General features: G+C 35.2%; 1 protein-coding gene across 1 annotated transcript in view; it reads right to left on the bottom strand.

The window, feature by feature from the left end:
- Positions 1–4,419: 4,419 nt before the first annotated feature.
- The window catches only part of LOC126811183 (macoilin-1), a 268,436-nt gene continuing 258,545 nt past the window's right edge, over positions 4,420–14,310 (bottom strand). Inside the window, exon 12 of the mRNA XM_050536744.2 lies at positions 4,420–12,888. Within this exon, the coding sequence (XP_050392701.1) occupies positions 12,665–12,888 (224 nt within the window). The 3' untranslated portion in view covers positions 4,420–12,664. The remainder of the gene's footprint in view (positions 12,889–14,310) is intronic.

The raw sequence follows: 14,310 nt of genomic DNA, 5'->3' as shown, positions 1-14,310 counted from the left end.
AACTTTTAGACAAAATTGGACGACACAAAAAGAAGGTACAATCATTATCTCAAACAATAACAACCACATCTGCAACAACCTCGTCTGCAACATCCTTATCTACAACCTCTAAGCGCAAACCAAATGAAACCCCCCAAAAAGGAAGGCGTCGGAAGACAAGACCACAAACTTCTACTCCAAGGTAAGCAATTTATCCCAATTTTATATCTTCTTGTACTGCAAGCATTATTTGCAGTTTGCTTGCTACGAAAACAGTAGCATGATGCAAAGTAAAATGCCAATTATATTATTACTATTGAGACTGCACTAAAACCAATTTTCTAAACAACTTGATACATAACATGTTTTTTTTTATTTCAGGAAGAACACCGATACTAGACAAGAGCTGTTATTTTAATATAAGTGCTCATATTCCTCCGATCCTAATTTTTGTATATTGAGTCGCACCTGTCTGTGCACAATTTTTTGAGGACACTCTAAAGGTCACAATTTTCATCCGATATTGACGAAACTTGAAATATAGCGTAAAAGTATGTAACACAAGGTTGTGAACCCTTTAGAGGTAAAGTTAATATACGATTGACTTTAAATTATATCCATGTTTAAGGTCATGAGACGAAGAAGCCTACTGATTTTCACCAAATTCCGATAATTACTGCCAGAGTTACATATATGGCCCTTTATGACTTTGATAAATCTTGTGGAGGGATTAGGGAGGAGTGGGGGGGACGGGTCCCCCATTAGAATCGGAAGGGGGGGGGGGGGCGAATGGGTCTCTGCCCCCCCCCCCCCCATGATTTTGATCACCAGGACAGATTTTCAGGTTTATATCCACATGAATGTCCCATTCTGAAGGCTATCTAACCACTGCCTTGGGTCTCGCTACAGTAATTCATCTTCACGATATCTTCCTCCTTAATTGTAGGTAGTCAATTTTACCATATCGTCATCATATTACCCCTAGTTACAGCTTTCATCGAGATAACACTGGTAAACTGTTCGTAATTATTATTTTGATTTGGTAATGAAAGGTTCCATGGTTCGTCCCCCCCCAAAAAGTTATGACAAATCCACGCCCTTGGTGGACGCGCTAGGGGCTAAAGTAAATATCCGATTGACTTTAAGTATATACATAGTCTTTAAGGTCATCAGACGAAGAAGCCTATTGATTTTCAATGAATTCCGATAATTACTGCCAGATAGTTATCAGCTGATTGATTTTATATTTATACACCGTGTTAACGCCTATATCATGATTATTTCGATTGACTTTAGAGTGATACACATAGTTTAAGGTCTTGAGACGAACAATTATGTTGATTTTTAATGCTATTTGATAACTTAAACAGCTAAATATATGATATTAAATGTTTTGTGTAGTAAACGTCAGCATGGGCCAAACAAATTCTAATGATTTCTGATAATTACTTAATGAGTTGTTACCGTAATCAGATTTTAGTGTATTATAAATGTTTCATTACTGACAAATATCTCTGTTCCTTTTGATATTCGCGCATATCAGACCTAATTTCCTGTCTTATGCCCCCCCCCCCCCCGATTGTACGAGAAATCACGTTTTTATCTTGTCCGCTTATATGTTTATATCCCAAAGTTCTTGAATCCAGTCGATACTTCGGACCGTGTCTGCCTGTATTATGATACCTGATTGTACGAAAAACATTTTTTTAAAGCTTGTTCTCTGTCCATCTCTTGCAAAATGTTGGCGTCTCTTGCATGGCAACGCTGTATATTAAATATGTTTTTGGTAACCTCTCCCTCTATTTAAAAAATCATTAAATGTTCATATCTATGAACCAACATAAGATATTTTTGGATCCAATTTTCTTAAATAATAATTGATAAGTTTGTAAATTTGTACCCTGTGTTCACATATAATATACATGTACGATGGCTCAATAGGCCGTAAATATTTCGACATTGAGCCCTTTCTATGGAAATAAATATTCATAGGTGAATGTAAAGTGCCACTGGCAAGAGTTATACAAGGATAATGTGCTCAACAACGCTTGTTTTACTTATGAATAGTATTCTCCCCAGGAAAAAAATCCAAAATCATTTAATTGGTTAACATCAAATTGGTCAATATCAAAGTATATGAGTAAAATAGTGTAAGATATTTTATAGCCTGGCTTAGACAAGGTGCTGTACATACATGTATTACATCTCATTATATAAGCTTATTATTATTACTTTGTGTAATATTTGAATCCATTTTTTTTATTATTATACTAAATTGTTATTATATTTGTTTATTTCTATATTTAATTTGATTGATTTCTCTACTCAATTTCAATTTGAATTGAAAGTCTTATAGAACCTGATATTTGTATAACCTGGCTAAAATAAGATGCATTAGATATTACATCTAATTATATCTTATTATTACTTTATGTAATATTTGAATCAATTTTATTTTCATTATATTAATTTGTTATTAAATTTGTTTATTTCTACTTCCAATTTGATTATTTTCTATTATTTCCTTATTTTAGTTCAATTTGAATTGAAAATCTCAAACCCATCTACATGTAGCTTGTACGTTCTAAATATAGAGCAGTGTAATATGACACTTAAACACTGCACCATCTAAATAGATAATAATTGGGCGACAATTTATTATCTTTGAGAAGTTGATGACAAGATTCTCTTCAACAGATCTCTATTATCTTTGAGGTCACATTCCTAAACTTGAAGAAATCTGGCTGATTTCTAGATGGACCTAGGACTGTTTACTCGTATTCTTCCGCCATAAAAGTCTCAATCTCAATTTTTTAAATTTTTTTTTCTACATTTTTTTTTCAAAATATCCGATAATTTCTTGTAAACAAAAATCACATACACGAGTTATCTCCCTTCAGGCGAGTGAGCGTAGAACTCTGATTTGGGCTCAACGTTGCGAGGCTTTTAAATTCAACTAAATTGTAATTTTGTATTTCCAAAGTCAACAATTTGGTGTTATTGGGGTGTTATTGGGCAGTTATTGGGTGTTATTAATTTCCTGTCAACCAAAATCACATATACGAGTTATCTCCCTTCAGGCGAGTGAGCGTGAAACTCCGATTTGGACACAAAGCAGCGATGCTTCTTAAATTCAACTAAATTGTTATTTTGTGTTTCCAAAGTCAACATTTTGTAGTTATTGGTTGTTATTTTTTTTTTTTTTTTTTGGGGGGGGGGGGATCACGGTGGCTAAGTGGGTGTTCGATCCCTGCATTGGCTGAGAAAGTTCATTCAGATTTTCCGGCGTGGTTCCCCCATGTCAGTGATGCAGGACGGAGGGCCTGACAAGGACAGCTGTCTAGTCATTCGGATGAGACGAAAAACCGAGGTCCCGTGTACACATTGACGTGCACGTAAAAGATCCCTTGACAGTTGGAATTCGATATAAGAGTAGGCCGTAGTGCTGCTGTCGGGGCAAAATTTCCCTCATAGCACACTGTATGGCGTATGCCCGTCTTCATTAACCCAGTTTGGAGCAAAACAGTAGGACGTTAAACCCCATTTCATTTCATTTGTTATTTTGGAGTTATTGGGCAGTTATTGGGTAATTCGACGCGCCACTTATACCATTAGAAGCAGATTTACAGATATAACGATTTTTCGACTTTTTTTTAAAGATTGTGACCCTTTTGGACCATTTATACTATATTGAGGCTTTTAAATTTGGATTCACACCATAGACCACCGTTAGGACTCTAAGTAACAGAAGTTTAAGAAAGGAAATAAGAGAAGTTTTCGAAATAAAAGCGTCTGAATAGGCTCCAAAAAGGATCACGTGATCACTGCGGACTCTAGTTTCTATATATAGCTCTATGGTTAGAAGACGGTGGCATATTTTTTAACAGCGTGTTGTGTCGCTCAGAATAGCGCAGTGACGTAGGAACAAGTCTGACGTCATTTAGAGCCGGTTGTCCAGTCTATATAATTATTATGCAAGTCAGAAAAGGAGCGAGTCTGACGTATTAGAGCAGGTTATCCAGTCTAGCGAAACCACTGGCTCTCATCATGACATAAGCGGCCTACATTTCTCAGCTGTGGCGTATCGCGTGAAAAAACAAAACGTATGTGTTTTATTATGACTATTCTGTTAATACAGTGATAAGGATTATTTTTATGGACTTCTTCTTATGAGTGAAGTACCTATAATTGCGCGATAATCGATATTTTAAAACTATATCGACCGATAATCGATTTTTAAAACGCTTACCGACAATATCGATATTTTCCGCCATCCCTAGATTTAACCCAACCATATCAAGCTGGATATCCATTGTTTAATGTATTTTAGATGTGAAGCAGTGTCGGTTGAATTCATACTGAGAAATCTGAACATGCCATACTTTTTTATGCTTCAATATTGAAATTATGTTAACTAAATAAAGAAATAACAAAAAAAAAGAAGCCCAAATTACCATAAAAGGTAACCCTTTTAATTTCTGACAGTGGATACCTACAGGTACATTTTAACAGCAGCTTATACAGGGCAGTTCAGTCATGAACCCTTAAAACTTTCTACAAACACAGCGCTGTAAACACACAAAACATAAATATACTGATATAACTTAAGCCAAGACAACAACTGAAGCTTTCAAAGAGAACCTTCTGCAACATACCGACATCTTCATTACATATTCTACGCACTGGTTATCAATATTCATGCCTTGTGTCCGGTATGGATCAACCTAGAAGGCGACTACAATATTTAAATAAGGTTTGGCAACTGCACCCTTCACTTAAACAAAAATGTGTTATATCTTCACATCAACAAAAGTGGATGGGTTCCTCCATATCTCAATTCATTGTATTATTTTCAGAGAAAAAGAGGAATAAAATTGTTTAAAATTTAAATACATTATAAACAATGTAAGCTTATATTTAAACAAAAACCTGTAAGACTCACAATAATCAATATGTTACTTTTCTTTACAATAAATTAACATGCATATTAAAAAATCTTCATCTTAAAATTGACATTAGAACTATCAAGTACATAAACAGCAGATTTAACATTAGATGAGACATAATATCCTTTGAACAATGAACACACAATCTTAATAGATTGGATTAATTTATCAGCAATATTACTGATAATTGACATGTGCATGCCATTTGTAAATTGTGATGTTTCTGCAAAGAGTCTAAAAATTTAAACCTATATTTCAAGTCTCATTGAAATCGGATAAAAATTATGACCTGTAGAGTGTTCACAAACAATTGTGGACGAACAGGGGCGATGACAATATTCGTCCACATAAAAATGTGGGCGTATAAAAATCATTCACATGATCTGTGGAGTTGCGTATATTATAGAGTAGTTGCAGAATATTTTATATCATATGAAAACATTTAAATATTCTACTTAAAAGGAAATAATTGTTGGATCAAGAAAAATGAAATTTGAATTACTTGTATTTAACATCATATATTTAAGAATATATAATATTACACAGGCTGGCTGAATAGTTCTAAGCCTGAAAAAGATAGATCAGTTCGGTTGAAACAAACTTTTGCCATCAACAAGTTCAATCATTGAATGAATCATAGACATAAGAACTGCAACTGTAGTGTTATTATTGTCTTCGTACCAGACCATCTTGTGAACGTACCCATTGAAATCACCAGTAATGGACAAAACTGGGTACAGGGCAGTCATCAAGTACCTGTAACTGAATGGACTAACCCTTAACACAGATACATGCCGACATGGTCTCCACTTTAGGGGATGATGCCCCTTCCTTTTCCACAGTAAAGAATTGGGTTGCAGAATTTAAGCATGGCAGAGGGAGCCTTGACGATGACCCGCATCCTGGAAGGCCTTCAAAAGCAACCATTCAAGAACACATTACCCAGGTGCATGACATGGCGATGACTGATCGAGGATTGACCACTTGACATATATTGCCGGTGTTGTGGGCATCTCTCATGAGAGGGTTGAGCACATTAGCCAACCAGTTAGGAATGACAAAAGTTTCTGCAAGATGGGTGCCAAAGCTCTTGACTGCAGATCTAAAATGTGTCAAGATTCCTGACGTCCTGTGACAATCTGCGCCGTTTTGAAGCAGACTTTCACATGTTTCCAAAGTTACCAGGCAACAAAACATACGGCCACAGCAGCTAAATTGTCCAAGCGGGCGACAAGGGTTGTCGCATGTTTACTATTTTGTAGGTATTGAGGGGATTTAAAAGGCAATTTCATACAGATCAGATTATAATTTTCTTCGTTTGAGGCTTCACATGGTTCTACAAAATGGAACAAGGGCCTCAACTCTAGAAGTAATTGACAGCAATTGTTGAAATTTGACAGGCTTTTTTGTTCTATTAATTTAAATAAAGCATATAAATTTCATACAGATTGTATGGTAACTTTTGTCGTTCGAATATTCACAAGGTTCAACAAAGTAAAACAAGGGCCATAACTCTAGAAGTAATTGACGGAAATTCCTGTAATTCGATAAGCGTCTTTGTTTCACTAATTTAAATGATGCATATACATTTCATATAGATCGGATGATTAATTTTGTCGATCAAGCATTCATAAGGCTCAATAAAGTGAAACAAGGGACATAACTCTAGAAGAAATCAACAGCAATTGTTGAAATTCAATCGGCTTCCTCGTTTCACTAATTTAAATAATGCATATAAATTTCATACATATCAGATGATAACTTTTTTCGTTTGAGCATTTACAAGGTCCGACAAAGTGAAACAAGGGTCATACCTCTAGAACTTGCACACAGACTGGCATTCTGAACATCTGAGACACGCTACCTGCGGAAAAGTATCTCAGACACAGTCAATAGCCATGATATCCATATCACGTGATCTACACATCACAGGTCGTGACATTGACATCACTGGGTCATGAGGTCAACAACACGTTACATTGTAAACAATAGGTTTATCTTCAGCATTGTTTCCTTTGCACCCATAAAGACTATATAATTCGTCCAGTCCCAACATGTTCTCTCTTCTTCCAATTATTTTTCACAAAAATAACATCTACAACTCATAGAACTGACGTCGTCTTCAATGACAGCGTCTGCGAATGGTTGTTCATAGAGGCTGCCATCTTGGCACTATTTTGAGCGTCGGTCGTGTCTATTTCAGATATACACAATCAATTCTGTTAATGTTGTTTGCGTTGGGGTTGACTAATAGTTAATTTATTTCAGTTCTAAAACAAATATTTTAAACTTCAACGCAAATTTAGAAAATAGCCAAATTCTGGCTGGGATTACTGAGCAAAATGGCCATTCACTGTATACGTGCCAAAAAAAGCTACCCACCAATTAATTTTCGTACGTTAGTTACGTACGACACACTGGATGATAACTTTTGTCGTCATAAACAAATTGCTGAAATTCAATAGGTTTCTTCATTTCAATAATTTAAATGATGCATATAAATTTTATACAGATCAAGGCTCGTAGCCAGCGGGGAAAAAATGTTAGTGAAGTTAATCGGATGATAACTTTAGCCTCTAGAGCGTCCACAAGATTTTTCAAAGTGATCAAGGGCCATAACTCTGGCAGTAATTATCGGAAATCGCTGAAAATCAATAGTCTTCTACATCTCATGACCTTAAACACTGTGTATAAATTTAAAGTCAATCGGATATTAATTTTAGCCTTTTGAGCGTCCACAAGATTTTTCAAAGTGATCAAGGGCCATAACTCTGGCAGTAATTATCGGAAATCGCTGAAAATCAATAGAATTCTTCGTCTCATGACCTTAAACACTGTATTAATTTAAACTCAATCGGATATTAACTTAAGCCTCTAGAGCGTCCACAAGATTTTTCAAAGTGATCAAGGGCCATTACTCTGGCAGTAATTATCAAAAATCGCTTAAAATCAATAGGCTTCTTCGTCTTATGACTTTAAACACTGTGTATAAATTTAAAGCCAATTGGATATTATCAATCGAAGGACGGACGGACAGGGGTGACAACAACATACGACCACATTTCAATGTGGGCGTATAAAAATTAACATAAGTTACTGAAATTAAATAGACTTCTTCATCTCACTAATGTAAACGACATATATCAATTTCAAAACAATCAGATGATAAATGTAGTCTGTAGAGTGTTCACAATATACGACCACATTTCCATGTGGGAGCATAAAGATAGGTTGCCACTGTTGCCAGGCAACTAAACATACGCCCACAGCAGCTAAATCGTCCGATTGGTCAAGAAGGGTTGACGCATATTTATTCTTTTGTAGTTAATTGGGTGCATTTACAAGACAATTTCATACAGATCAGATTATAATTTTTGTCGTTTGAGGGTTCACAAGGTTCTACAGACTGAAACAAGGGCCTTAACTCTGTAAGTAATTTACAGAAAATATTGAAATTTGACAGGCTTTTTACTGATTTAAATACTGCATATAAATTTCATACAGATCAGATGATAACTTTTGTCATTCGAATGTTCACAAAGTGAAACAAGAGACATAACTCTAGAAGTAATAAATGGAAATTACTGAAATTCAATAGGATTCTTCTTTTTACTAATTTAAATGACACATATAAATTTCATACAGATCGGCAGATAACTTTAGATGTTACAGCGTTCACAAGGTCCAACAAAGTGAAAAAAGGCCATAACTCTAGACGTAATAAACGAAAATGAAATTAAATAGGCTTCTTCATCTTACTAACGTCAACAACATATATCAATTTTAAAATAATTGGATCATAACATTTGGCGTTAGAGCGTCCACAAGAAATTGTGGACGACGGACGGACGGGGGCTACGGCAATATACGTCCACATTTTCATATGGGCGTATACAAATGAAAAGGAACTAGCCGGTCGTCATTTTCCTAGTAATGAGGACGTCATGTCAGCTGTGAACAAATTTTTTTAGGGTGGCTGAACAACGTTTCTTCCTGATTGGTATCGCAACCTAGTTGGCGAAAGTGTGTACACCTCGAAGGGGACTATGTAGAAAAATAAAAAGAAGCCATCGACTTTGTACAGGTCTTTCACAGATAGGCTTGGAACTTTTCAACCAGCCCTCGTAAGTGAGTATTACTTTCAAAACTCTGTATCAACGAAACAGTTTTTTTTAATGGAAAGAAATCCTGGCTAAAAAATGTCTATATTATATTCTATAAATCATAACACAGTAGCTTCAAAATTAATACTGCATATGGTGATACACTGAAATAGATTTATTTTAAAGCAAATAAAAGTCACACCAACATTACACAGTCAAATGTACATAATATTAGTTCATATTCACCCTTAATCATTTGTGAACATTCCACCTAAAAGTAGGGTAGGGTAAATATACTTTTTTCTTCACTACAAGTGTTTCTAGAGGCGAAACTTAACGCTGAATTCGAATCTGTTGAAATTTTCGACCTAATGTGTGTCTTTCGGTCAGTACAGCCTCCATTTTCCAAAATGGCGGTCAAAATATGATTTTTGCGATTATACTCATAAACGTATGTGAGATATGGCGTGTAATATATCTTTTCTATGGTTTTCTGGGTCACAGAGAAGGATGCCGTGTTCAAAAATGCACTTAAAATTGTCATTGTGGAAAAATAATCAATTGTTGGTGTAAAAATCTGAAAGTCTTCTCGCATTATAGCCAGTGAATCAATAGAGAAGCACAAAAGCAGTAATAATATGTATTAAGGAATGTAAGAAACAGTTTATTGAGAATGAGCATGCTTTCATACACTGAAAGGAGTAAAACAAACTTCTAAGAGTAAATAGACCATCCAAGAACAGATTTCAAGAATGTATCGGCATCATTTTTCAACTCATTTCTGGTTTTTATAGCATTCTGAATATAGGTGTTTAGCTCATCCACTGGAAATCGTTCGTTCTTAAATTTGGCCGCCATTTTGGAAAATGGAGGCTGTACTGACTGAAAGACACACATTAGGTCGAAAATTTCAACAGATTCGGATTCAGCATCAAATTTTGCCTGAAGAAACACTTGTAGTGTCAGCAATTTATGAAAAATTGTCGTATTTACCTTACCTTACTAAAGGTTATGAAGCGGCGGCTAGAATAAGAATAATCTAATAAGATTAGATTATTGTGTATTCATCCAATTAATGATACATTATTCAATTATTCAAGAGCTAACTTTGCCTATTGCAGGTCTTTCTTTAGGCCTAAAAGTTATATAAATTATTATCAAGTTAACAGTGAGGCTGATGTCCCCCGCCGAAATCCCAAAATAAATAGATGACACATATTCATTAATCGCACATTTATTGTTTTCAAAAGTATCAAGCAATCAAACAAACAAGTTTCATCACTCTCTATCAGATAGAATCAAAGTTATCTTGTCCCAAAGCATCGACCAATGAAATTGCTTAGCTTTAGCTTGAAATGTTTATCATTGAACTCAGTCAAGACATTCACCTAATGAAATGAAATGAAATGAAATGAAATGGGGTTTAACGTCCTACTGTTATGGGCTAATGAAGACGGGCATACGCCATACAGTGTGCTATGAGGGAAATTTTGCCCGGGCAGTAGCGCTACGCCCTACTCTTATATCGAATTCCCACTGCCAAGGGATCTTTACGTGCACGCCAATGTGTACACGGGACCTCGGTTTTTCGGCCCATCCGAACGACTTGACAGCTGTCCTTGTCAGGCCCTCCATCCTGCATCACTGAAAAGGGGAAAACCACGCCGGAAAATCTGAATGAATATTTCTCGGCCAATGCAGGGATTGAACACCCGACCTCCAGGCTAGCAAGCCAGCGTCTTACCCACTTAGCCACGTGATCCCCCTTCACCTAATGAACATCTACATCAAGTTTAAATATTTTACCTCAATTAAAAGCAGAGTTATGTTCCAAAGTCTTGACCAATCAAATTGCTTATCGATCCTTAACCTAAGCAGAAAATTCTCATCAAACTTAGTCAAGGTAATGATATAATGAATCTTACTCTCACTTAATTAAAACCAAAGTTATCGTGCCCCAAAGCATCAACCAATTAGATTGCTTATCTCTGCTTACCATAAGCAGACAATGTTTATCATTGAACTCCATCAAGGCATTCACCTAATGAACGCCTACACCAAGTTTGAACATTCCACCTCAACTAGAAGTTATAGCGTGTTTCAAAGTCTCAACCAATGAAATTTGCTTATCGCTTGTATATATACACTCAGTACACTCTATCAATTTTGAATATTATTCACAATGTCTTGATGTCCAATTGGGGATATTCCTGGTCGGACAATTTAGGACATTTGGAAAATAGCGTTGGACATGTCTAGAATATACGGGCGAAATCCCATCACTGAGATAGGGGTACCTTTCTCAACCGTGAGTCCGGTTTCCTCCCAGAGAAATAAAAAAATAGATAAATAAAACAACTTGTCTGCAATATCACCCTCAGTGGAAGTGACTATTAAACACCACAAACAACTTGACTGTAGCCATGAGAATATTGTCATCTAGCAAACGATACAAAGACCGGTTACAATACAGCTACATGTATAGCTGTACGTTTGCTGTCTGCACAAGCGTGTATGTTCATCTGTGTTGATAATTTAATTAAATCGGTAACTTAGTATTTTAGAAGTAATTTTTTTAATTAAAAAATGATTGATCCACGATAATGAAGAACATTTTGACAAAAAAACTCATGAGCCAAAGAAAATTAATGACAATTTCGATGACTAAGTCCATGATACACAAAGTAAAAGTACTAGCTCAAAAGTATCTATCTCTAGCGAGAAGTTGACAAGTTGACAATGGACCGTATGCGCAGGGCTAATCCTATGCTCTGATCCTAAAGACTAGCAGGATATATTCTGGATGGTCGAGACTAGATTGTAGCCATGGAAATATTGTCATCTAGGGAACAATATTCAAATTGAGTTGTTCAGTTAATTTTAAAATTTTGTTTCTGTGTATTGACTGTATTATAAAATAATAGTTAAAAATTAGGTATGATTCTTTTTTCAGATTTAAATGAAATTTAAAATCAGCAGCTTCAAATCAACTACTACTGCAATTACACAATACAATGATTACATTATTACAGTTTTAGTTCAATGATGTGCTGTCTTAATTTCCAAACACACAAGTGTGCAGTAAGCTTGAAGCCAAACAGTTTGAGAACTACTGATTTATACAATAGATACAAGTCAGTCGCTTCAAAAGCTGTGTAATTAATTCATTATGGTTGGACAAGGCCAGAAACTAATGAGGGGTACCCTACTTTAAAAATAAAATGAATTCCCTCTAAACTTGTTCAGCCAATAATGTTCTATTCTAGTTTTCCTCAATCAGATTATTCACTTTGTTTGAAGTAATCCTGTACCCCTGATAAGCTGCTGGCCAATCATAATAACCTAGGGCATGTATGTATAGTATCAATAATGAAAAGTCTGTGATCAACAATAAATACATCTTAACATTATGAACTCTTGACAATTGTAAATATAGCATTGCTTTCAAGTTTTATGTATTTCATAATATATCATTTAAAATATTTAATAAGTACTGTACAGTAGGTATCAGAAGCTACACTGTTTTAAAATAAAGTCTCTTTCCTCTTTGTCTGATAATAAACAATAACTAAGACAGAATAAATATGAATATTGTGACATACTGTTCACCAAAGACAGACATTTTACTGTGGTCGTTTAAATGGCCATTTTGGGTGTGTAATCGGAGGCATTGGGATTGAGGTTTGAAATGGTGACAGGAGCAGGGAACTGTTCCTGACACAATTTGGCTGAGAAGAGTGGTGAAGAGGTTCTTTCTGAGTTAAGAGACTGGTATGTGGTTGTACTTGGTATAAGAGCCATCACTTCAGCTATTTTTGATTTCAATTCCACAATCACAGCTTCTCTTTCTGCCACAGAAACTGTAATTAGACAAAGGATATAAATAAATAACTCAAATTTATAAATAATGAGACGAAGTTGGATCTATTCAAGTAAATAATATAAAAAAGATGGTTAACAGAAAATTTAAATCTAAAATTTTGCAAGAGATGGATAGAGAACAAGCTAAAACAAAAAGCGATTTTTCTTGCAATCAGGGGCCATAATTCAGGAAGTTACGATCCGATATGCGCGAATATCGACAGGAACCAAGATCTTTAGGTTATAGAGATGTATTTCAAGTTTCATCAAAATCGGATCAAAATTGTGACTTCTAGAGGGTCCACAACTTTAAAATACCATATATTAACACTATTTGCATACGAGAGGCGGCCATTTTGTCCGGCAGTTTTGGTCTGATTTTCACAAAATTCGAACTCAGCCATCATTAGGGTGTATCGGTGAAATATTCAAACATTTTTTTTCAATCTGATAAAAATTGAGACCTTTAAGGCGACCACAAGCTCGAAACGCCATTTTATGTACAATCAAGGGCCATAATTCAGGAAGTTACAATCTGATATGTGTGAATATCAAAAGGGACCAAGATCTTTGGGTTAACAACATGTATTCCAAGTTTCATCAAAATCGGATCAAAATTGTGGCCTTAATATACCATATATACACTACATGTATTTGCGTACGAGGGGCATCTATTTTGTCCGGCAGTTTTTGTCCGATTTTCAAGAAATTCAAACTCAACCATCATTAGGGTGTAATGGTGATATATTCAAACGTCTTTTTAAATCTGATAAAAATTGTGACCACAAGCTAAAAATGCGAATTTTCGTACAATCAAGGGCCATAATTCAGAAAGTAATGATCCTATATACGCAAATATAGAAAGGAACCAAGACCTTTGGTTTATAAATATATATTTCAAGTTTCATCAAAATCGGATAAAAACTGTGACCTGTACAGTGTCCACAAACATTTTTTGATAGAAACTTGTCGCTTTAGTACCATCTGATAGACAATTCAATTGGCTATTAAACGATATAAAACTTTAACTAATCGGCAAAAACATAATGGATACATCCCATTTTCCGCGAAGGCACCCATTTTTCAGGATTTTGTCAAAGTTCGGATACATTTCTTGATTACTTCCAGTGAATCAATTTTGTTCATTTATAGTTTAAGGACTGGATTAGACCTTCAACTTCATATTCCTGAAGTTTCAGAAAAATCGTTGGAGCCGTTTAAAAACTAAGAACTCTACGATTTGAACAAAATGCGAAAAAAAAGTTAAAAATCAATGTTAATATTTCAGAAATTTGTTTATATCATTGGAATCGGATCGACACCAGCTATCCAAAATAGTAATCAGAATTTTCACCCCCCAAAAAAATGAAAGCGACAAAGTTTCTAAACTTGTCGGTTTTGAACTGCTATCGGCCAGATAT

The sequence above is a fragment of the Patella vulgata genome, chromosome 2 (genome assembly GCF_932274485.2).
Source record: "Patella vulgata chromosome 2, xgPatVulg1.2, whole genome shotgun sequence".
NCBI classification, from domain to species: Eukaryota; Metazoa; Mollusca; class Gastropoda; family Patellidae; genus Patella; species Patella vulgata.
Note: the sequence above shows the minus strand (reverse complement) of the source record. Positions and strands in the feature narration are given on the sequence as shown.